At 50.8% G+C, this 24,790-nt stretch overlaps 1 protein-coding gene across 11 annotated transcripts in view; it reads right to left on the minus strand.

Annotated features, from left to right (window-relative positions):
- Positions 1-2,518: 2,518 nt before the first annotated feature.
- The window catches only part of AKAP13 (A-kinase anchoring protein 13), a 333,617-nt gene continuing 311,345 nt past the window's right edge, over positions 2,519-24,790 (minus strand). For 10 of the 11 annotated variants that reach the window (XM_040493732.1, XM_040493734.1, XM_040493731.1 and 7 more), the window contains 14 exons: positions 24,290-24,415; positions 24,060-24,177; positions 23,099-23,347; positions 18,330-18,406; positions 17,169-17,350; positions 16,971-17,053; positions 14,778-14,972; positions 12,105-12,266; positions 11,485-11,555; positions 10,996-11,040; positions 7,406-7,456; positions 6,323-6,772; positions 5,116-5,443; positions 2,519-4,282 (listed from right to left, as the gene is read on the minus strand). In XM_040493732.1, the coding sequence (XP_040349666.1) occupies positions 4,233-4,282; positions 5,116-5,443; positions 6,323-6,772; positions 7,406-7,456; positions 10,996-11,040; positions 11,485-11,555; positions 12,105-12,266; positions 14,778-14,972; positions 16,971-17,053; positions 17,169-17,350; positions 18,330-18,406; positions 23,099-23,347; positions 24,060-24,177; positions 24,290-24,415 (2,187 nt within the window). In that variant the 3' untranslated portion in view covers positions 2,519-4,232. The remainder of the gene's footprint in view (positions 4,283-5,115; positions 5,444-6,322; positions 6,773-7,405; positions 7,457-10,995; positions 11,041-11,484; positions 11,556-12,104; positions 12,267-14,777; positions 14,973-16,970; positions 17,054-17,168; positions 17,351-18,329; positions 18,407-23,098; positions 23,348-24,059; positions 24,178-24,289; positions 24,416-24,790) is intronic. The other variant, XM_040493729.1, reaches the window with a different exon arrangement.

Raw genomic sequence — 24,790 nt, forward strand, 5'->3', positions numbered from 1 at the left:
AATAACTAGAAAGGAAGATAAATAAAATACAAAGCCAGTATGTTGTGGCAAAATCCCAGAAAACACACTGAAAAAAAATTTTTACAGTTTAAAACTGTTTTACTTTATACATAATTACAAATTAATATACAGCATCTGGGTTTTAACCCCTTTGTATTTCAAAGAATCTAGCATAGAAATGTTCGTATAGCATCTGAAAACAACAGAAGCAGAGGTATAAGGTGTACAGGGGTCGGCCTCCTGCATATCTGGGCGTCCCCCCGCGCCCCCGGCAGGTAAGGACACAGAAAACCACAGGCTAAACCGTGACCACGGGTGAGCTGACCGGGCGGCTCCCTGTCAGGTGGCTGCAAGAGACAGGAGAGCTCAGGCTGGGGGGGAAGAGGCCGGGTTGGGGGGCAGCGCCCTCTGCTGGACAGCAGCGAGGCGCCCCCAGCACAGGCCGGGCTTGGCTGGGTGTGTGGAGCAGGTTGTCAGGGTCTGTGGCCGGAGGACTTTAGCCAGTTGGGTTTGCCCGGCTTTGAACCTTAGCGAGATGGAGAAGTAATTCAAGGCCTGTCAATCTTTGCACAAATTAAATTAGATGATACAACGAAAGAAAAGCCTTTTTTTTCCCCCTTCCTATTTTTTTTTTCCTTTTATGGCAGCATGAAAATACTTTCTAAAACCTGGCCAGCAGGTGGTAGATTCCAAAGCTCCTGGGTGACTAGGAATGTTAGGCTATGCTGGAAGAAAAATCAAGACACAAACCGCAACCCTCCTCTTTGTCTGCAGATCAGCGAGAACGATGCGCTGGGCTGGGAACCGGCGACCAGCACGTGTGCGTCCCAACGGAAGGCAGGCAGGCCACACATCTCTCTCAACCACTGCCACCATCTAAGCTGAGGGATGTTTCTGGGCTTCCAAATCCCAAGGGCGTCCGAGCACTGGCGGGAGTCCAGCACCGTCTGGGGTACCCTCCAAACCACCCTGTATACGGTCACCGAAGCCCACTCACTAGAATAGGCTCTCCAAGCCCTGCGCGGGGCCTGGCTGCCCTCTGGGCACAACCGTGCACCCATCAACACCGGGGTGGACGGCAGCCCCGTGCAAATACCAAAGTCCTCGGGAAGAAAGAACGGGCTTCGGAAAAGCAACTTTAGAGACCAAGGGATGAAATACCAAGTACTTCTGTGAACGTCAATTCCTGGACCGAGTCCTGGCTTCTAAGGTATGATTTTCCACCCTTCACTTAAGGCAAAACCTGCTTTATCAAACCCCCACACACCTGCCCCCCATAAAGGTAAAACAAACCCCATGGGTCTTACAATTTTGTGCTGATACCAGGGGTTAGGCAAGATAATGAGGGAGAACATTCTTGAAGGGACAACTTTCAGTGGTGCTACCCTGAGACGTAAGAGGGAAAAAGGTAGGATTCGTACCTTTTCAAAAAACGAAACAACCCCCCCAAACTTGATAAGGACTTCTGCCCCACAGACAGCTCTCGTGGGGGTAGAGAGTGGAATGTTGGCAAAGGCTGAATTATGGCAAACTGCAGGTTTTCACCCCGCCTCCACGAACACAGCCGATTGTCTCAAAAATGAAGCCGACAGATGAGAGCAGTTAAAGTGCACGTGTCACCCACCTGGGATGACAGCTTCGAGATGATAGAAGTTTTGAGAAGGATGCAGCCTCCTTCCAGGAAATTCACTAGACTCTGGGGACTCTGGATGGTTGTCTCTATCTGTCCCCCCAAACTGAAACGCAACGTCAGGCACCTGCATTCTTGAGCCTGGTGGACAAGTGTGGTACCCTACCAGGGGGACACAATGGAACACCGGGTCGGAGCCACCCTGGCAGACAACCCCTTCTCACAGGAAACGAGGGCTCACGACTCGGGCCCCAGAGCGGCTCTCCAGGTCACAAGCACAAGCAGCAACAATCCAGGCAGTTCTGCAAGCACAACAACGTCCCCCGGAGTTCAGTTTCACGGGGGAAAGAGGAGAAAGGCACGTCAGAGCACAGGTCTTAGGAAGCAGTTCTCTCTGTGCTGCAGACCACATTGTGCGAGAGGGCAGGCCAGGTGGACGCAGGAAGCTACTTTCCAATTCTGATTCCACACTGGTCCAACCACAACACAACCAAGTGGAGTTCCTGGGGTGTGGGGGCAGGTGAAATCTGTCTGGAAAAAACACCAGCCAAAACAACTTAAACCTTCGAGCAGATTTGGAGTAAAAGGCACCTTCAAATCGCCATTGAGCTGGGCAGCAATGGACAGAAGCCCAGTGTCCATGGCGACTCTGTAGGGAGTACATGGGGAGGTCTGGCCTATGTGGACACAGAGCAGGAACGCAGGCTTCATCCGCCAGGGCCATTCCCCCCAGCAGAGTGCTTCTGGGGGGGGGGGGGGTGGAACGTGGAGCCCCACAGGGGAACCTGAGTTGGGGACGAGGACAGCCAGCCGGGCTCCATGTGGACCGGAGGAGAACCGTGGCAGGCAGGGCTGTAGCTCAAAAGATTAGTTGGTTTGGTTCTGAGAGTCTGTTTCTGAAGGCTAGATCTCCAGGACAGAAAGAGGCAAATGTAACCCACAGGTGGCGTTTCTCGACTCTCAAGCAAGGAAGACAACCCTAGAGCAAAGAAGGGAGGTGGGGTAGGAGGAGGGAAGGACACGGACCCCTGCCCCAACCCTTAATTTTCTTTTGGGCCCTCAAGGCACTTGGACAGACACTGAGGAGTGAGCCGCACTGCTGGCTCATCAAGTTCCTCGTGGATCGGAGAGCTGAAACCGTTGGGCCGGTATGTTTACCCTTAACACACACACACACACACACACAAATAAATAAACAAATCTAAGCTAAAAATTTTAAAGCAGACCTCTTTCAAATAAACTGAAAGATAAATATCTCCATCTGCAAGGCCAGCTTGCAATTCATCAACAAGCACCAAGTTACAGATTTTGCTTTTCCAACAAGTATGTCCCAAGACCCATGCTCCTGAGGGGCACTAAGCAGGAATCAAAGGGTGCACTGAAAGCACAGACTTTTCTAGGCTGTCCCCCTGCAGGGAAGCAGTGAATCCAGCAGGCACATGGGCCTCAGAGGGAACTCCACGAACTGTCCTGCTCCAACCAGCTGGTGACGAGCCTCGAGCAGACACGGATCACCCACGGTGGGGAAAAGACAAAGAAAGACCACGCAGCATTTGAGGCACCTTCAAGGGGTGACCTACAACAACCAACAGACCTTCAGAATGGAAGAAGGTTTTAAGAGATCAAATTCTGCCGAGGCCCCCAAGACAGAATGAAAACGTTTCTGAGCCACACCTGGGCCAGTGCTTCCCTCGGTCTACACTGGTGGAAATTGCTGCACACGGGCTGAACTCCTTCACCTGAACCTACTCAGCCGGTTGTCCTGGTAACAGGGGTGGGGACAACCTCGCTGCCGGAGCTGTAGCTTTTCCCTTGGGAGGTTGCCAGGAGGCTGTGGGTCAGTGACAACCAAAAAGTGTCACAATGCAGGAAAAACAGGAAGCCAGATTAGGATTTCTTTGGATTGGATGTTGAAATTAGGTATTTTTTTTTTTTTTAAATAGCTGAAATCCCCAAATCAGGATGGTGCAGATCATGTACATATATATGCTCTTTGAACACATCACACCTTCTCTCACTGGTTTTCACAAACGTTCGCCCTCCCTTCCAAAATGAAATGAGAAATACATGCAAAAAGGGGTGAGGTGTGCACGGGGTAAGGTTCTGGGAAAACCGCCGCAGAGGACCGGGGGAGCCCCAAGTGCCCACATGCTACCTGAGCAGGCCAGGCAGCACTTTCATTGCCGAGCCGAGCCGGTGCCTGCCACGGAGGGTGCCCGTTTCTGGCAGACCCTACGTGTCCATGCAGACAGGTACCGGTACGCACACGGACAAAGTCCCACTATCTGCTTGGCGGACTGCTGTGTCCCCCAAATAAAAGGCAGGGATAACTTCAGACCTTATTTGGAAACCTCTTTCAGCCTTTAGGAGTTCCTGACGTGCCCCAAACCAGTGCCCGGACCACTGAAACATCCTCAGTGGAGCCGTTGGCTGCCACCAATGCCACCAGCCCCGGGCTCCCACCCCACCCTGACATTCGAGACCATCTGTTCCTGGTCCAGGGCCCTGGTCTCCTGGCATGGGCGTCCACGGTAGGGGAGCACACCCAGGAACGGCAGGACAGTGGGGAGCTGGCAGCCACGGGCCGGGACAGAGGGCAGGGTCAGCAGAAGATCTCTTCACCCTCCGTGGGCACTTCTGATGCGGGGCCATCTGGGAAGGGGACACAAGGTGAAACTTCAGAAAAACTTGGCCTTTTCATTATACTCCCTTTTCTTCCTCCCCAACCCAAGTTTCCACCCAGATGATGGCCTGGTGGGCGCCTGACCCCACTCGCAGGGTCTCCTTGACCAGTTCTGGGCATGAGGTCCTCTGACACCCTTCACCGCCTACTGCTCCCTTTAACCTGACAAAGCGTCAGATCTGTTCACAAACAGGCCTGGAGACAGAAACTTTTCTCTGACCTAACACATAGGTGGGAGGGAGTGATCCTAACGAGAAGGAACAGAGGGGGGTTTAGGGGAAAGGGATGTGCAAACAGGGAGCCTCATTTAGGGGAATTAATCCCAAGCTCCGAGCTGGCAGGGACATCAGTGGTCTCTCTGAGCTTCTGTCCCCTAGTTTCTCTCCGGCTGGCATCACCTACTTCACACACACAGCCACTTGGAGGATTAAATCAGATCTCAGGAAAAGCTCACCAAGTGCTAGTTATTGTATCGATGACTAGACTTAGACCGAGAGAAGCAGGGAAGACTTTCATCTTCACATAAGTGAGTTTTAGTCCCTCAGCTGGGGAACAGATGCCCCCAAAACAACACCCATGCTCTCTCCTTTGCACACACGTGCACACAGTGGGTTCCCAGATGCCCGAGAGTTCGTGCCCCAGCATCCTGCGCAGACAGAGCAGGTGGGCTTGGGAGGTGGCAGTTCAGCTTTTACACACCTGAACGGCACCTTTTAAACCCTTCCCACGCTACCAAAATCCACCCGCCCTGCAGGATCCGGGGACACCATGGGCGCAGGGAGAGCTGGTGCATGCGACTCACCACCAGACTGAGAGCGGCTTCCTTTACTCTTCTTTTTCTTCTCCTTCTTCTCCTTTGGCTTGGCTAACCCGAACAGGCGGGTGGAGGCGGGCACGGGGGCCTGGCTCGGACCCTCCGCTACTTTGTTTGTCTGGCTGGTGGAGCTCAGTATGTGAAAAGGCCCCTTATCTTTGTGTGTCCGAGAGATGCTGTTCCTTTTTGGGGACACCGAGAGTTCTGGGTCCAGTGACCCTGATTTGGCTATCGCAGGTACAGATGGCAAGGGGGACTCCTCAGGATTCGGGAAGAAGGATGGGATCCTCAGCAGCTTGGGGTGAGGGTGAGACACCTGCACATGTTCAAGATGGGAGGTGTTAACCCGGGGCCCGCTCACTAAGTGCTGGCGGAGATCAACTGTGGGGGTCAGCCCGGTGTGCACCCACTTCCTCGGACCCCCGGCACTCGCTGTAAAAGGATTCAGGGCTTCCTTCCTAGCGCCCGGCCCCCCCCCCACCCCCGATATAGTACCTGTGTCAGTGTTAAAGGTACCACCCTTGATACCATTATTTTTAGCGCATGTACTTAATGTCCGCACCGGGAAGAATTCATAGTGTCTTGGGAGGAGGCAGCTCAGAAAGGAACTCCCATTCCCTGAAGAAAGGGGACAGCTGCTTCCCTGAAGACTGACACAGGGCTGTGGAGAATTACCTTGGGGCTGAGGGTCAGGGGGCGTGGCAGGTGCCAGGGGGGTGGGGGCTCAGAGGTCAAACCAAAGACGCAGAGAGAAAGACCGTCTGGTCTGTGCGCCCCTGTGCTAGGAGCCCTGATTTACTGGGATGGGGGTGGAATCCATCCTCGCCCTGAAGAGCAGCACGGAGCCACCGGTGCCCCCACCATACATCTGAGTGCCTCTGTGGGACGCTGAACTGCCCTCTGGAAGACGCCACCCGAAGTCCCTGTGGCGGTCCCAGATCCATCCATCAAACGCATGGCAACAGGAGTGTTGACAGACAGGAGGGTCCGTGTTCCAGAACAGCCGCTGAAGGCCCTGATACCCGCTAGGGTTGGTGTGCCCCTCTGCAGGAGGGACCGCCACCCCCGCACTTGCCTGCGGGGCTCAGCTCCCGCCCACGCTCCAGACAGGGCCCTTCCCGGACCCCACAGCGCCCCCACCCTGCACTCAGGACAGGAGGGACCGGACCCTTCCCCGACGCCGCAGCGCCCCCACCTGACAGGCGTCGTGCTCCGCCTGCCTCTGGCTAAGGCGCTCGGCGTCCCGGCGCAGCTGCTCCTGCTCCCTCTCCAGCTGCTTCTGGGCAGCGCGCAGCCTCTCCAGGTCGCACTGGTAGGCGCCCTTCTTGAACTGCAGCTCGTCGCGGTCACGGTCGAGGTCCTGGCGGCCCTGCCGCACGTCCTGCTCGCGCTGCGCCAGCCGCGCCTCGCGCTCCTGCAGCGCCCGCTCGCGGGCCTCCCACTCGCGCTCGCGCCGCCGCTTCTCGTCCAGGTGCTGCGCCTGCTGCCTCTGCAGGTTGGCCAGGTCCTGGCGCTGCTTCTCCAGGCTGCGCTGCTTCTCCTGCTCCACCAGGGAGCTGGGGCGCGACGAGCTGCGGCTGAGCGCGCGCTCGGCCAGCAGCAGCTTCTGGTCCTCGATGTAGCTGTCCTGCTGCAGCACCACACCCTGCGGGGACACGGAGGAGCGAGGTGCGGCCGGACGCCAACGCCCCCTCGTTCTCTCCCAGTCGGGGCGACAGCCCTCCACCACCACCCTGGGCACTCGTCACACAGGAATGTCGGCAGCGCAGAGACCCAGCCTCGCGGAACCGGGTCGCTCGCTGTTGACACGGCCTGGGGTGGGGCCTTGTATTTTGGAGGCGGGACAAGTAGCAATTGGGTCTGTTACAGCTTCAAAGAAAAGGAAGGGAGCAAAATTTACAGATGATACCCAGCAAGTGCTAAGGGGTCCTCACTTGGGCAGGGCTGCCCTATCCACACACCACAAGGAGATATGGAACATGGAAACTTACAATCATACTAAAGCTTTTCTGGACAGAAGACCCCCGAACCATGACAGTGCCCCACGTGCTTTGCAGTAAGGCTGCTAACAGCACCTCCAGTTTGCCATCATCAATTCTATCTTAGAAGGTGGAGGACACTCCAGCCACTGCCTTTTGAAACCTTTCTCATCATGAGAGCCAGTCTTGTCTTGACAGAGGGCCCCACTTACCCACTAGCAACCTCCAAACCCCACACCAACAACACCTTTACGGTTCGTGTCAGAACAAGTGAAGGGATAAAAGAGAAAGGCCCGTACCTGCAACGTGCTGAGGAGTTCGTGGAGGTGAACGACGCTCTGGACAACCTGCTGGAAAAGGAAGCAATGGCCACGTCACCTTGGGACCGAGTCTCAGAACCCAGCGCACCACGTGACGTCTGGCAACATAACCCCCCAACACACGGCAGGGTGCTTGTGTCTGAATGGGAGGTTTCCAGACAGAAAGCACTGGAAAGAATAAGCAGCTACAAGTGCCTAAGAGATACAGAACAAGAACCAGCAAACAAACAACCGTAGGCAGGAAGAACATCAGCGCACATTAAATGCATTATAAAACGCCACCTGTCTAAATTGGTACAAAAATGACACACGTACAGGGTAACAAAACAAAGTGCAGAGCAAATCATGAGAACTTAGTATATAAGTAGAGTTTCTAAATCAATGGGAAAGGAAAGAATATTCAACAAATTGTTCTGAGAAAAGTGGCCAAGAAGTCTTGGGGAAAAACTGAGTGGGATCTTGGCTCACACAAAAAATATTCAAACAGATGAAAATGTTAAGTGTAAAAAAAGAACCATAAGGAGTTGTAAGAAAATAGAAGAATGTCTTCTGACCATGAAACAGAGAAGGTTTTTTGAAGAAGCAAAACAAGAAACCATAGATGAACTTTTAACGGTCACCATGTGAAATGGAAAAGAAAAAGGTAGGAACATACAGAACAGAAAAGTCAAATGAAAAAAAAAAATCCTTGAATTGAAAAAGGTTCTTGGGCACCTGCATGACTCAGTTAAGTGTCCGGCTCTTGGTTTCATGATCTCAAGGTTTGTGGCTCTGAGTCAGGCTCTGTGCTGACAGTGTGGAGCCTGCTCGGGATCTGTCTCCCTCTCTCTCTCTGCCCCTCCCCTGCTCACACACTCTCAAAATAGATTAAAACAAAACAAAACAAAACAAAACAAAACAAAACAAAAAAAGGCTTTCATGGATCAATGAGAAATGAATACCCTCATAAGAATACAGGCAAGGAACACAAACCAGCAATATACAAAAGAAATACAAATGGCCAATTATATAACCAATTAAAAATGATTCACCTGAAATCGAACAGATGAAAAATAAAGAAATCCCACTCAAACTTATGAAGCCAACAAAACCTTAGTTAACAACTAACCCCTCCCGGTGCTGGTGAGACCAAGCCTGTGTGGAGGGAGGGGAGCACGCCACACACACTTCTTTCCAGAGCGCAGGGCAGGGTGTGGAGGGAACAGTCACTGTGTGCACAGGGCTGTTCTTGCTGCATTGTTTGCAAAGCAAAAAAGTAGAGGAAGAACTAACTAAACTACGGTACACAACATAACAACAAGCAGCTGTTAAAGAGCGTGTCTGTACAAATGTGCTCTGGGGAAACCCTTCTAAAGTGGGTTAAGAGGAAAAAAGGGCATGAAGCTCCTGGGGGGGTTACTGATACCAATTATACAAAACAATTTTTGTATATTCACACCCACACAAAAGTACACGTTATGTAGAAGAAAAGGCTACAAATATAAACCATTTAACAGTAGTTACTTCTCAGTGGTGGGATTCTTATTTTTTTTCCTTTTTTCCATTACTGGACATTTTTTAAGCTTTCTACTATCACCACATATTCCTTTTATAATACAGTTGACCCTTGAACAGTGCAGGGGTTGGGATGCTGATTCCCTCGAACAGTAGAAAATCCATGTGTATATATAACTTTTGATGCCCCCAAAACTTAACTAGTAGTTCAGTAGTTAACGTTAGTAACAGTCTACTGTTGACCTGAAGTCTTACCCATAACATGACAGTCAATTAACACATATTCTGTACGTTATATACTGTATTCTTAAGAGTAAAGTTAGCTAGAGAAAAGAGTGTTACTACAAACATCATAAGGAAAACACATTTACAGTATGGCACTGTATTTATTGAGAAAAACCCCAAAACATCACATGTTAAGTGGACCCATGCAGTTCAAACCCACGTTGTTCAAGGATCAACTGTACAAAGAGCAAAATACAAAAAAAACTTAATTAGCAGGCTTAGCGCTTCTAAAAACACTTTTTACACCTCTTTTTATTCTTTTTTTTAAAAAAAATATTTGTTGGGGCGCCTGGGTGGCGCAGTCGGTTAAGCGTCCGACTTCAGCCAGGTCACGATCTTGCGGTCCGTGAGTTCGAGCCCCGCGTTGGGCTCTGGGCTGATGGCTCAGAGCCTGGAGCCTGTTTCCGATTCTGTGTCTCCCTCTCTCTCTGCCCCTCCCCCGTTCATGCTCTGTCTCTCTCTGTCCCAGAAATAAATAAACGTTGAAAAAAAAATTAAAAAAAAAAAAATATTTGTTTCTTTGAGACAGAGAGGGAGAGTGTGTGTGCATGTGGGAGGGGCAGAGAGAATCTCAAACAGGCTCCGCACTGTCAGCACAGAAGCCCAACATGGGGCTCGATCCCACAAAGCAGGAGATCATGACCTGAGCTGAAATCAAGAGTCAAACGCTCAACTGACTGAGCCACACAGGTGCCCCTCACTTTATTCTTAATAAACGGAGGTCATCAAAGACAGCAGACTCTGGCTGGGGCATCTGCAGGGTGTAATCCATACTGGAATGCCCTCCTCCCCTGACCCTTGTCATGAAGTACAGGGAAGAAGTCACTGAATAAAAAAGAGCTCATTTTGCTCAAGCAGCAGATGACAGAGAGCGACAGTCTGCGTGAGAGGAAGCTTATTTCATTTAAGAAGAACGCTCTGAGGGGAGTTCCTTCAGATACTGCAGTGTTTAGACTTCCATGCCAACAAACTGAAAACATCCTTCTGTGTTTTAGGGGAAAAAAGGGGAAAGATTCCTTTAATTTAAAATTTTAGAAAAAGCTCCTCAGGGACTAAAGATCCTATGTTAAAAGCAAGAAGAAACACAAAGAGCCTCCCGAGAGGGACAGCCCACAAAGCCACTGTCACAGACACTCCGGTCTGCTTACACACGCAGCACACACTCAGAGCCACGCACGGGTGGCCAGCGGGGAACAGCATTTGCTGAGGAGCAAGGAGAGGAGGGGACATGAGTGGAACAGGTGCAATTCTGCGGCCAGGTCAGCGGAACTCAGCTGAGGAAGGTGAGGAAGACTCATGTCAGAGGCTGCCCTCCAACGAGAGGCAAGCCACAGCTGCTTTCAGAGGGACGCACAGCCAGTGAAGAGTAAAACTCAAAGAAGGAAAGTCAACCCGAGTCTTCGCAGGACGGGAAATCAGTGCCCACAACTACCCGCAAGTTGACCCGCCATGTTCCACACTTGTGGCTTTTGGTGCCAGGCCTGTGTGACAGGAAAGGAGGCCTCACAGCCCATGTTCACAGAAAGCAAGAGGCTGGCTTCTCAAGGACAGAGACACAGACAGACGCACGCCGTGCTGGGAGGCAACAGTCTGGTGAAATTCCAGGATGGTGCCCTGGGGCCCAGGAAAGGCGGAGGAGAGGGAGGGAGGGAGGCGGCGGCCGCGCTGGTTAAGTGCACAGATCGTAGCCCAGAGTCAGCTTGTTCACCACGGCACATCAGAAGCGAGCATTCCCAGCCTAGCAATTGTAACAAAACCCTATTCTTACACGGAGCTTGCGATGCTCTTACCTCACTGTTTCTTTTAAGCATAAATACCAGGTTAGCATTTCCACCCTATAAAACAAAACACACGCATTACACCAAAAAAAGAAAAAAAAAAAAAAGATCCTGAGGCAAAAATAATATTCAATGTGCGTCTCAGTTCTGCTCTGGCTTCCCTTTTTCATTCTTTTGCCCCACAGCCTCTCACTGCAGGGCAATGCAGATTTGGGGCCCCGTAAAGAGCTCAGGCTGGTGTGTGGCACTTACTCAAACCTCTGAGCGCCGGGCCAGAGGCGCGGGGGCCAGGAGCATGAATACGGTTCTGAGCCAGAAAGGCCGGACGGCCAGTAACAGGGGACTCTGAACTGTATGGTCTCTTGAAAAACGTGCTTTCCTCTTACAGTAGAAGTAAGAGCAAGTCAGCATCCAAGACAAGATCAACACGGACTAGCTGCCAAGATTATGAATTAGGACAGGTGCTAAGGAGGTCTTAGATGGCGGATTTCAGAAAAATACCTTTTTCAGACCACTGTCCGACTCTGTTCTTCTAAGATCTTGGCCATCCTCTCCCTCTTCCTTCTCGCCTCCTAAAGCAAACATGTTTTTTTGTTTTTTTTTTTAAGTTGTGAAACAGATTAGGAAAGAAAAGAACACAATATACATAGCTTAGAGACATACTATTTCAGCATCTTATTAATGCCAAATGGTGGCAACTAAGTGATTATTAATAACTTTACCGAGAAGAATTAGAAGCAGAAAAGAAAAACAAGTATTATTGGTCCTTTGGCCACACCTTAGCTGAGATCCCAGGAAATTATTTTTTATTACTCAAAATAAGCGTGACACTGAAAGAAACTGTGCTTTGGCAGCTAGCTGCTCGATGGGATTTCACTAGAACATCTATTGGCTGAAAGGGACCAAGGAGCTGAAGCTACCAGAACATACATCAGTTTTGGTTTTATGTGATAGTCGAAGATCGCCTACAGACGTACAAGTTCTAAAGCATTTTACCTTTTCTTCCCCCCTTTTTTTTCTTAAAGTAAGCTCTAGGCCCAATGTGGGGCTTGAACTCATGATCCGGAAAGAGTCACATGCTCTACCCGACCGAGCCAGCCAAAGGCTCCTAAATCATTTACCTTTAGAAGCATTCATCTGATGGCTGTCGAATCCTCCAAAGGTCTCTGCTCTCCGGGGCAAGGAAACAGGGCCAACGGTACCTTCTTGCTCAACAGGGCTACTGACAGCCTGCCCCAGTGTGCCTCCCAGGCTTCCACTCACCAAACCCTGAAGGATCTCCACTGGAAAAAAGGAAACATGCAAAAGCGACATTTCACCTTCCAATGAAAAAAAGAGCGTCTCCAGGTAATACACAAGATGTACAGGGAGAGCATGATCAGAAAATTCCAGAGAGTGACTAGGTGACCCCCTTTGTTCAGAATGCGTGTCTTAGCTGGATTCTACTGGGAATTCTGAGATTAAACCTTTAGCCTTCTTTATATGAGGCCTAAGAAACTTGAAAGGGCACAGGGAAGACAGAGTAGTTTACTGGAAGGAGCGTGGCCTTCTAGAGTCTGTGCCAAATTAACCAAAAAGAATTCCCCGGGAAGTAAGATGGGCCAATTTGAGAGCAGCTAAAACTGGCAGGGTTGTGCCTGCTGCCACAGTGAACTCAAGGGACCAGAACAGAGATGTATCCAGATTCTCGAGTCTGTGACCAGCGAGGCCTCTTTTCTAGAGCCAGTGTCCCACGGAAAGGAGAAAGTGCTTCTGGTGGAATAAAATTTGAGCAGGAGGGGAGCAACAGAGGAGTAGGGGGAGGAGGGAAACAGAGGCAGGTAATCTTGTAAGATAAGCCATCATATTTTTAAAAAAAACACCACACGGAAACAAAGAGTCCCACGAAATGAGAACAGGTATCTGAACGTAAAAAATTAAGAAACTTATTTCACGTAAAAATGCGCAACCGGGAAACCTCAAAGTCAAATCTCACACAACGCTAAGGAAAGAGAGCTAGAGAAGGAACGCGGGGCGTAACTTCCCTGCGGGTGGTAACGGCACATCAGAAAGCCACGTTCATAAAGAGGACAAGCTACTTACAGTGAGGAGAGGACACAGGCAGGGAGGAACCCAGGCAGGAATCGGGAAACACAGACTCAAACAAGTGGGAACAAAGAGAAAACAATCATTTTAGAAACAGGAAGTACAAGATAGGAGCTAACAGACCCAACAGAAAACAACTTACCAGAAGGGGGCAGGATACTGGAACTTTAAAAAGATGGGAGAGAAAAAGCGTGAAGAGAAAGTGACAGGTACCGAGGACAGGCGGAGACGGCCCAGCATGTGGGTGACGCACGTTCTTGAAGGAGAAAATCAAAGCACGGGCATAGGGAAGATGCTACAAACTATCCTTTAAGAATACTTTCCTGAAATCTGCAAACTCTGAAGCCACACGAAATTAGAACACTGAGAACCTGGGGACATCAACCCAGAAAAACCCCAACACTAAGGCCTGTGCTAGTAACACTCCTTGGATTTCGAATAGGGAGTTCTTTGGGCACTTGGCAGATGGCACATGACTTCTATGGGAAGAATCGAATTCTGATCACACTCTGGTGGCAATGCGCTAAGTCAGAAAAAAAAGGAGTAACATTATTTAAGAACAACTGAGATACCCAAGGGGAGAAGGCAGGAACCCAGGATTTTCTATCCCAGCAGAGGAGCAGACTTTCAAGCTCTCACTGGCACAAATTATCAACAGTGTGGAAGCACACAGGGTACTGTCCTCGCGAGCCTTTCCGGAGACACCTACTGAAGGAGGAGATTCAGCCATCCAGGATGACAAGCCACATGACAAAGAACCTCAGCAGCGATGACCGTCCCTACTGCCCAGACTGTGGTCTTAAGCTATCATTTCTTGCTACCAGATACATGAGCTTCTTAGAGACATGACTCTAGGCCTGGGCAGAAAACAAGATGAGCCTACAACATCTTAGTATGCCAAACAGCCAGGCAGCTCTCAGAAAGTACTGGGGCTGTGGCAAAACGACTCCGAAGCCAAACCAAGAGGTGCTGGTTGGCAGACAGAGGACACTTGGAACTTGTCATAAGGATAAGTGTTATACCGACTTGAACCCCATCAAACGGGTTTAAATTCATGAGTCTGCAGTAAGATCTAAAAAGTTGTGGTCACCTTTAGAGGGTGACCACAGACCAACTCACTATCCTGAAAATTAGTACATGAAGGGGGAAAAAATCAAGTATTTATCCTTTTATCCTCCTTTTCCTCTGTGTTACAGAGAAGGAGACGAGGAGCTATTCTTGCCTCTGATACAAGAGCACAGCACTAGGAGAACGTGGCTCACCGAAGGGATCACGGCTGAGGAACTAAGCCTCTGAATGTAGCTGTGGGTGTGAAGCAACTAGGACAGAGGAGCAGACGCCGTGCCTGAGTAACAGCCAGACCGTGAGAGATGCTACAAGTCAAAGAGCTCAGGTTCTTCAAAGGAAAAGTGTATGGGAAAGAAAGAAAGGGATGGAGGGAGGATTGGAAAACAGGACTCTGGAAAAGCCTAACAAAAACCACACGCAAGACTATCGTGTCTATGAATACGCCTGTGGCCAGAAAACCGTGGGCCACGGGCCTGGGTAACCGTTACAAGGATGTTCTTCTGATAGTAATTTACTAAACAAAATTATTTGTTTTGGGTTGTTTTCTGTATTTGTGCTTTATTTTACAATAAAACAGTAAAAGCTGGCAGATAATGTCAGAGCATTAACCACTTTGGGAAGGGATCAGGAGGGGTGATTACCCTCATTTATTGCACTTTTCATTAAAGGTCCTCCTTTGAGTGCCTCTTCTGTGTTGGAGCGGAAGAGGACTCTAGAGCTGTGAGTCGGGGAGCACTCCTCAGGCAAGGGAGTGCTGCACTCAGTCATGTCCCGAAAGATCATCTCCTTCTCTTCCAGTAAGAGAAGGATCTGCTGGTCCTTCTGCTGAAGTTGTTCTGCAGGGGACAATGGAGAAAAGGTCTGGTCACTTGACTGGGGTTTAGGAAGAGACGACCAAGACTTGGGCGCCACCTCGTGGTCATCACTGGGACAACAGAGAACACAGGTCCACCCCCAACGCCCCCCTTCCTTCATGAAGGCAATTTCTATCCTGGGTCTTTCCAGGCAAGATCAGATCTTCTGACATAACAAGCATGAACTTTGTTGGAAACACTCCTGCCTCCTGTGTATTTCTCAACCCACTCCTGTCTGCATCTGCTCTTTCCAAGGTGACCGTTGCTGACCCAACGAGGCCTGGTTTCACGTTTCCCCCGTTGAGCGGTCTCCCTCCCTCACTTTGAGGACCTCACTGGTTCTCCTCCTGCCACCGGCAGTGGAAGATCGGGCTCCGTCTGGGCTCCATCCTACACCTCACACACCTCCTTTTGGGGATCTCCACTGCCACAGCTTCAATGATCTCCCACTTGCTGGTAACTCACGCAAAGCACCCCAAATCCCGCCCACTGCTGAGCACCAGACCACTGAGTCCCACTGGCCTGTGGCTCTCCTCACTTAGATGCCTAGTCCTTGTCAGAAAGCTCTTTTCTCCATTCTTGACGTCCCTCCTCCTCCCTCCATGCTTCAGCTTGGCCGTCAGAGACCTGGGAGGGCTTTTGTCTCCTGGCTGTACCCTGCCGTCCACACGCACCCTTCTCCACAGGAGTCTCCTCGACGGGCCTTCCACTCCTGGGGGCTCCCCCACTCCCTCCAGCAGATCTCCCACTGGCTTCGATGCCAAAGAAGACAATTCAGGTTGAAATTTTGCTACACAAATCTATCATTTCCTTGTTGCCGTTCAAGCCTTGGCACCTTTCCAGCTTCATCCCCATCTCTTGGCCCCGACCCCCAGGCACACCAACCTGCCACTCCTCACCAACCCTCAGTCCTCTTTCCTCTTCACCTAACCGTGCCTGTTGTCTGGTGCAGGAACTGCTTTGAGAGTCAGCTCATGTATCAAGCTGCTCTGTGAGTCCCCACAGGCAGGATTAGGCCCCGCATCTGTATGTGCCTGCGGTCCAGTCCATCATTTGTGCCCGTCTTCCCTGCTAACGTGGGTTTCCTGACAGCAGGGGCTGCTCCAGGAACCTTTGCACATCCCACTCCCTAGCACCTAACAGTATACCTGGCTGAGTGCTTCAAACACATCTGGAGAAGGAAGTTTTCATCCCCACCGTGCTCATCGTGGGCTGATAAACCAGGTGCAACTCTGGCTTCAGCCTAAATCTGCCATCGTCCCCCCTCCCCAAAACACAATGTTATCGCTTTGTCCAGCTTAAAGGACTAGCTGGACTCCTCGGGTGCTTACATTTACCTGAGTCGGCCTTATTTCTACCCAAAGCACAACACTCAGTAAGCACTGGCAGAGAGAGGGGAGCCTCTGCTGTTGACAGGTAGGGGAGACTTCTCGGCCATGCAGCACATATGTGACCCTGGACTGCTTGGCCTTCATGGGCCTCAGCTTTCTCATCTGCACAATGGAGATGAGCATATAGGGATGTCGACAAGACTACACGAAACAGCAGTAAGTAGAGGTCGAACATCATCAGTGAGCACACGTCTCCCAAAACCACCTCATAACTCATTGTGAACACACAGCACAGTGGCAGGAGTAACTGATAAAAACAGAGTAACTGGAAAACTCCTTTCCTCGAGTACCTCTCTCTCTGTTTTAATCTTAAGACGCGACCGTGAATTTTGGCAAATTCTTCTGCGACAAAGTACAAAGAAGGCCAACTGGGTTCCAAGAACGCGGCCAGTGAGAAAAGAGGATGTCCCCCTGACCTGGTGTCGGACCCTTCTGACGGCCATTGTACCGGCACGCTGGTCGGCTCCAATCTGGCTGCTCCTCTGTCAAAAGCCATTCACTTCCTGTTCTGAAGTGCATGCTGGGACGGCAGCCTCCGCACCTGCACACACGGCACGCGCACGGCCCCAGACGCTGCCAACAGCCTCACCTTTTAATTCCCGCGCTCTGCTGTCCAGCGCCCGCTTTTCTTCCTCGCTCTCGCTAGGAATTCCCTCGTCTTCATCTCTGTTCCTGACACCAACACAGCACAAAACGGATCAAAGACCCGCACGAGGTCAGTGACCCCAGTCGCTCCCTGGGGGGGGATGAGGTCAGAGGGGGCCGGGAGCCCCGGTGTTTTGCTTACAGGGTGTTGATCGTGTCCTGGATGATCTGAATCCAGCTGTTCCGCTCCTCTTTGGAGCCGGCGTGCACTTCCACCATCTCGGGGTCCCTCATGCCCATGCTGATCAGGAACAGACCTTTCTCCTCGTGCGCTACCTCTCTCACAATCAGCTTCTTCAAAGAGATCACTGTTGACTTCTGGTCCTGGAGAAAGGGGAGACAGCCGACGTGACAGAGGCAGGCGACAGCCTAACTCTCAAGAACAACTCTGATTTAAGGCAAGACCAGATGTACGATCTCACGTATGTGTGGAATCTAAAAGGAAAAAAACCCTAAAAAGCCCACACCAAACTCCTAGAAAAAGAGACCGGACCTGCGGCTACCAGATGTGGAGGGGCAGTGAGATGGTCAAGAGGTACAAGCTTCCAGTCAGGAGAGGAGCAGGCACGAGGGCCGAGGGCTACGGCTAACAGTGCTGTATGGCGCACACAGAAGGTGCCGGGGGTTCTTAGCACACGGGTTCCCATTTCTTTCCCTCTTCTCTTTATACTAGATCCCTAGGAGATGACGGGAGCTGAGCTTACTGTGGTGAGCACTGAATAATGTATGTAAATGGAACCATCACTCTCTATGCCTCCCCCAGGGACATACGTCCGTTTTTTCTCAAGACTGGGGAAAAAGGGCGTATGGTTTAGCAAACTGTGGTGGATTTAAGATCAAGAGAAGTATCTCATCATTTACATTTTATCAAACAGAAAAAGACTTCCAAAAAAGAGATAATAATTCGTATCTCTAGAGGATCCAGACATGGGGTCTACAGGATGAACCCTTCTAGGTTCCTCTGTGAATCTGTCTGGCAACAATACATACTGGCACGATTTACGGGGCATAACGTGCAAGAAATACTCCAGCAACAGATTTCTTTAGATAGAATGCCCAAGACTCTAAAAGGGACTGTGAGGGAACAGAAAAATAATGGGGTTTTTTTTGGCGGGGGGAGAGGGGGATGGCATGGAGACAGAAAATTGCAAAGGTATCTGAGAGACTCCTCAGAGGAAGCTGTCCTGAGCAAATTCATTTTGAGGGGGCAGGAGAGCAGTAATCCATGGTCAGACCCAATACCTGTTCCAGCTGTTTCAAACATCATCAATTACAAACAGAAGACACCAACAATTCAGCTTACCAATGATGCAAAGACGTATTTCTGGTCTTTTTCTTGAAGGAAAACTAAAATGTCAGTAAGGAGAACTGCTTGAGCCTCTGGAAAATGGGGAAGGAGAGAAAGAACAAGGAGTACTTAGTGGTGAAGCACGGTCAGAGCACCTCTACTAGGGGACAGTTCAGCAACCCACCCCACACGGCAAGGCACTCGGGACCCAACAGTACACTCCGCTCCTCCAAGGTGACCGTTTAATATTTTTGCAGGAGCCATATGTGGTCATTAGATTTTCAGAGGCATTTAAAAAAAATTTTTTTTTAAGGTTTATTCATTTTTGAGAGACAGAGACGGAGTGCAAGCGGGGAGGGGCACAGAGAGAAGGAGACACAGAATCCGAAGCAGGCTCCAGGCTGTGAGCCATCAGCACAGAGCCAGATGCAGGGCTCAAACTCACAAACCATGAGATCATGACCTGAGCCAAAGTCGGACGCTTAACCGACTGAGCCACCCAGGCACCCCTTCTGAGGCATTTTGAAATAACAGCAGCTATCACCAAAGCCATATCTTGAGAAAGCTTGAGTACGCAGTTCCGGAAAGATCTATCCCATAAGGCAAGACTTTAAGAATAAAATACTCCTGGGACGCCTGGGTGGCTCAGTTGGTTGAGTGTCCGACTTCGGCTCAGGTCGTGATCTCATGGTCCCTGAGTTTGAGCCCCAGGTCGGGCTCTGTGCTGACAGCTCAGAGCCTGGAGCCTGCTTTGGATTTTGTCTCCTTCTCTCTGCGCCCCTTCCCTACGTGTAACTCTGTCTCTCTCTCAAAGATAAATAAAACATAAAAAATAAAAAATAAAAAATTAAAAAAGAGTAAAATTCTCCCAGAATAAAGTTGGGAAGGACTTTAACAGATGTCAAATAGTACCACATTCCACGACATCCTCGACTTTTGATCGTGACAATGGAAGAGGCGTGGGAGAGCAGACCAGAGCGCCGCCAACAGCTGATGGATAAAAATGCCTCGGTCTAATAAAGGTGGGCTTCCCCCCCCACCCTGCACCCCAGGAGAACAGAAGGGTTCTGCGACGCCCTCTGGTTTCACAGGTACATGTGAACACAGTGGCTCTTCCCCCTGCTCCAACGTCTCCTAGGCAACCTCAACCTCTGTCTAGCATGGACACAGCCAGCCCTCCCTCTCAACTAAGACAAAAGTCAAAGTAACTATCCACTTGGATCTAGTAACCCAAAGAATGCCACACACTCTTGCTGTGTTGGAGTTCGAATTTTCCATTCCTCCCGTGAGGACAAAGTCTGGCATCTCTGGAGATCAGCCATCTACTGAGATCTAACCCAGGCTGGCCCCCCTGTGTCTTCTTTTCCCTGGAAGGAGGGCCTATGATTCCTTGGGAAAAGAATGGGGGCTTCTGCAGCCCCCTTACAGGCGGTCAGGTCCCTTCTGGCCTTTCCTACCCCTTCCCACGACTGGAAGCCCCTCCCCATGTAATTTACTACCAAGCTATACAGAAAACAGAAGTTGGGGCTCCTGGGTGGCTCAGTCGGTTAAGCGTCCAACTTCGGCTCAGGTCATGATCTCTCAGTTTGTGAGTTCGAGCCCCGCGTTGGGCTCTGTGCTGACAGCTCAGAGCCTGGAGCCTGCTTTGGATTCTGTGTCTCCTCATCTCTCGGCCCCTCCCATGCTCATGCTCTGTCTCTCTCTCAAAAATAAATAAATGTAAAAAAAAAAAATTTTTTTTAATAAAAAAGAAAACAGAAGCAAGGATGTCTGATTCCTGGGGAGGTACAGTTTTTCAGCTGAGACCACAGGAATTTTCTATGGACTACTAATAGTTTTGGCAAGTTTCTTGAAATTTACTTTTAAATAATTCAGGTGTCTGCCAAAAAAGAAAAAAATTCCAAAACACAAGTTTCAACTCAGTTGGATCCTGAGATTTGTATGACCAGGGTCGGTGGGTCAGAGAACAATGCTCGTCCCGTTCGAGGGGTGCCCAGCACCGTATTGGCTGTTCTTGGCACGAGTGCGCCTGGAGGAGGACGACTCTGCACCAGCCCCTGTCCCTGCTAGAGGCACCTCGGGCCATAGAAGCCATCGCTGGGCCACAGCTGCACTCCCCCAGCCGGAATCCAGGAGCTTTCGCTTTGGGGGTGAACACACAAAGTGCCGTGTGCAGGAAGGAGTCAAGTGCAGGCTCCAGGCAGCAGCTCTAGGAAACTCAGGTCCTTATGAAGGAGGCAGGCGTTTCTCGAGGGCCAGGCTGCCTGAAGACGGCCCCAAGCAGCCAATGTGGGCAGAGGCCTGAAGCGGGTTCTCGGAGCATCGGAGTGTGGAGGGAGCCTCAGGGATCACAGAGTTTAAGTTCACCACGGAGCAGGGACACACGTGCTGGGGGCAGGAAGGGATCCTTCTTTCCTCTGAAGCACTCCGGTCCTTCCTCCTCACGCTCCTGCTGGAGCTCCGGCCCTGTGCGCTGGCCCCGAACCCCTGCGGCAGGGGCTCTCCTGTCTCTGTCACCAGCCTGTCCCGTTGCTGCTTCCTCACCGCATCCCCTGTCCAATGTGTTCCTCTCCTGCTGAAAACCCTCACTCTGGAACCCACTGTCTGCCCACCCTGATCAGCAGCATCGGCTGTGGACGTCTCCATCCTGACTGGGTCCCTCTCTGCCGCCCGGCCTGTGTCCCCGTGTCCCCGCCACCGTCTCTGCCGCCCCAAACCAGGCCATCCTTCACGACTTCGTCCTTCATGAGTAAGTCTAATGCTGCTCCTCACCGCTTGCCCCCGGCCTCGTTCAGCCCTTGTTTCCTGCACCCATTAGACTGCGGAGCGAGCACGTCTGCACAGACCCCAACCTCTGAGCAGGGTCACTTCATGCACCTCTGGAGCCATGCGACTGCCTGGGACGTCTTTGCTGTTTGGTCCAAGCGTGGGGACACGTCAGTCAAGGACGCTAGGGGGCTGGCCGACAGCAGTTACCCACGGTGTCACAGATACGTCAGAGACACGAGAAAGGCACAGGTTTCGTCCCCAGCCTTGGTCTTAGGCCAGCGGGGCTGTGCACTGGGCAGGCGGCTTGCAGAAGCCGGCATGGGGGTGGGCAGACTCAGTGCTGCTGGGGAGGTCAGAGCTGCCGTAGGGGCCCAGAGAGCGCAGGTTCGATGAGAACAATTATTAAGCAATCAATCACAAGCACAGAGAATGAACAAACTTCATGATAACTTCCTTAACTTGACGTAGCCGATCTTTTAAAAGAAAAGAATTAAAACCCAATGGAAAATTAGTATTTTTTGTGATCTCTCGCTTAGAGAAAGATGAAAGAGATAAAGATCATCAAGTTTAATAATCCATCGAGTCGACAGGAGTTAAACAGAACAGTTCTCTACGGTCTGGGAGCTGGAAGGTCCTCTACCACCTGTCTTCAGAACAAGTGACGTATTTTTAATCTCACACACTCTGACTTGGAACCTTATGGCAGTTCCACTCCTTGCAACGGACACCGGAGGCCCCAGCTCCAAATGTGCTGCCCATTTCTGTAGGGGAATCTGCCCTCCTTAACAGCTTGCGTTTTTATAGTAATCTTACACTCGGGATTTTTGCTTGTTTGTTCTCTTGTCTTTTGAAACTGCTTTATTCTTTAATTTTGTTTAATGTTTTGAGTGAAAGAGACACAGAATTGGAGGCAGGCTCCAGGCTCCGAGAGGTCAGCACAGAGCCCAACACGGGGCTCAAACTCACAAACCATGAGATCATGACCTGAGCCCAAGTTGGACGCTTAACTGACTGAGCCCCCCAGACGCCCCCCTAAATTGCTTTATGAATTTCACATTATATAATGAGCATCCTGCCATGAGATCGGGTCAAAGTCCCCTGCTGTCAGGACCTTACAGATTGGGTCAAAATACAACATTTGATTAGAAGCTGGCCGCAGGCGACCCACAAGAGACACGTGACACCAGAAGGTTGACAATGAAGGTAAGTGAGAGCATGAAGTTTAGGAAGCAAGTGTGTCTTCCTAAGGACTTCAGAGAAAACATCTGGGTCAAAGGCATCATGATGGTCATGGAAGAGGGTCAGTGCTAATTGCCCGCAGACCGTGACCAAATGGCTTTTCCCTCGGCCGTCTCACCACCTCCCCAGTCCTGTCCATCTCTTCTCTCACCCTTGCTTGTGGCTCCCAGAGCCTCTGGCGCACGTCCCGCCCACACTGCCCGACGGAACTGCCTACATTTGCTGGAGGCACACCATGTTCACCGGCCTCCAGAGGGAGGGCCGGGGCTCTCCTTTACTAGCAATTTGTTCCTTCGTTTTCGTGGCATTTTCCACGCTAAGATTTTTTTACTGCGTGCTCCGCTTTGGACGCCAGTGCTGCTGGGCCTACCCCCACACTCCTCCCGTGAGAGCCACACCGCCACACAGGCCCTGGCGCCAGCTCCCCCTCCGCCTCCCACTCCGTAGGGCCGCCCCTGGCACACACGCCCTCGGCGTCACCGGGAGCAGGAACAGAGCAGGGCCACCTAGCTTTGCTGTTTAGAATCTTCCCCCTTCCCCCCCTTTTCCCTAACTTTCCTTTTTATCCTACTGGAGTTTAGGACCTTATGGGCTATCTCGGCCTGTCCTTTCTGACAGAAAATTAAGAATGATTCGAGGGCGGCTGCTCCCGTGTGATGTATGGATGCGGCTCCCTAGGACAAATCAGCCGGTGGACTGCTAACAAAAGTACCTGAAATTTTTTTGCTTGCTCTTGTCTGACACATGAACAGATTCAGACAAAAAGCGAGCCTTACCTTTCAGCCTTCCTGCCGCGTTCTTCAGAAACACACTCCCGTCCCGCACAAGCTTCTTCCGCTTCAAATCTTCCTTGGCAAACATCTGGCCACTCTTCATCCTCATGATCGACTTGCTATCTGTCTTCATATAAATCTCATTGAGACGCACTTTCTTTTCGTAACTTGCCACCTTGCTGTCTACGGCTCCAATCACATCCTTCACCAGGCTGAGGGACTGAGCAAGATCTTCCTGCTCCACCTCATTGTCTTTGAAGGAAGAAATAGTTTGTTTTTACTGGATCCTTGCAGCCAAGGTAGACGGGGGGAAGCCTACCTCCCTGCTCCACCGTCATTATCCCTTCGGGGACATGCTACCAGAGTGAAGCCAACACACCAAAGGAATATGCCTATTCCTGTCATAAGGTTAGTTCTAAGTAAAGTTATATGTTTTCAAGGACACAGGCAACACACAGTTGCATGCCGTATCCTAAAGTAGAAGGAACCAACAATTTCGGGGAGGGAGAGGAGGATCAATTTTTCAACTTATGTCTTTGTTTTACCTCATCTTCAATGTAACTGCCCACTGCCCAGGGGCAGGGGGGAGAGACAGAGACAGAGACAGAGACAGAGACAGAGACAGACAGACCAGTAAGTCCCGAGAAACAGCAGCAGGTCTAGCACTTAGGAAGAAAGCTGGTGGGAACCAGCCCCATCCAGTGGTCAGGGAGAAGGTATTCTGGTTGCCGATTCCAGAGGAAATCAGGAAGCGGTTCTTTCCCTTCCTGCTGTCATCCACCACAAGTCTGGTGACCCAGCATTTCAAGTTTTCACTTAATAAACGGGTTTTTAAGGTAGAACACAGGATCTCTTTTGGACGTTTGAGAGCAAGCAGGAGCTCTTCACTGGGGCCTCTGGAGACGCTGGACATAGGAAACAGTGCCCCGGCACCACACACGACTGGCTGAGGACGGGGGCTCACCTTTGGTACACTGCAGGATCCTTTGGAACAACACCGGGTATTTGGTGATCCGCTGGGTCACCAGCAGTATGCACTCCGGGATTCCCAGCCTCCTCACGACGGAGCTGCTCATCTTCTTCTGCAAAGGACAAAACGGGTCATCAGGAACTGCTCAAGGGTGCTGCGGCTCAAGAGACGGCAACACAGAGCCCCGGACAATGATGGGGGTTTTCCACGTTTCACACCGATACCTTCACAAAGGCCTGAAACCGCTTATCCTTGGTGTAAAGGTCTTTAAAGTAGTTTACAGACTGGTTGTGCTGCCCACAGAACTTGCCGTACGTCTTCTTCAAGCGCTCCGCGTTCCCCCCCGAAAACTGCAGAGAAAAGAGAAGGGAAGTCGTAAGTCGGGGTGCTGACATTTTACCCCCATTTTGTACAGAGTTCCCAGTCTCTTTGTAAAACCCAAGAGTGGCTCCCCAAGAATTCCCTCAAAAGATTAAAATGGTGCAGCAGCTTTGGGAACCAGTCTGGCAGCTCCTCAAAAAGCTAGAGTCTGGCAGCTCCTCAACAAGCTACCACATGACCTGGAAATTCCACTCCTGGATGGAAGATTTACTCCACACAAAAGCATGGATATGAAAGTTCACGGCTGCCATATTCACAAGTGCCCCCAGGTGGATATAAGCAAATGCCCATCAACAGATAATCAAAGGTGGTAGATACATGCATGGACTATTATTATTCAGCCA

Source organism: Herpailurus yagouaroundi, unplaced genomic scaffold, assembly GCF_014898765.1.
Source record: "Herpailurus yagouaroundi ecotype Mexico unplaced genomic scaffold, PumYag 185, whole genome shotgun sequence".
Lineage (NCBI taxonomy): Eukaryota > Metazoa > Chordata > Mammalia > Carnivora > Felidae > Herpailurus > Herpailurus yagouaroundi.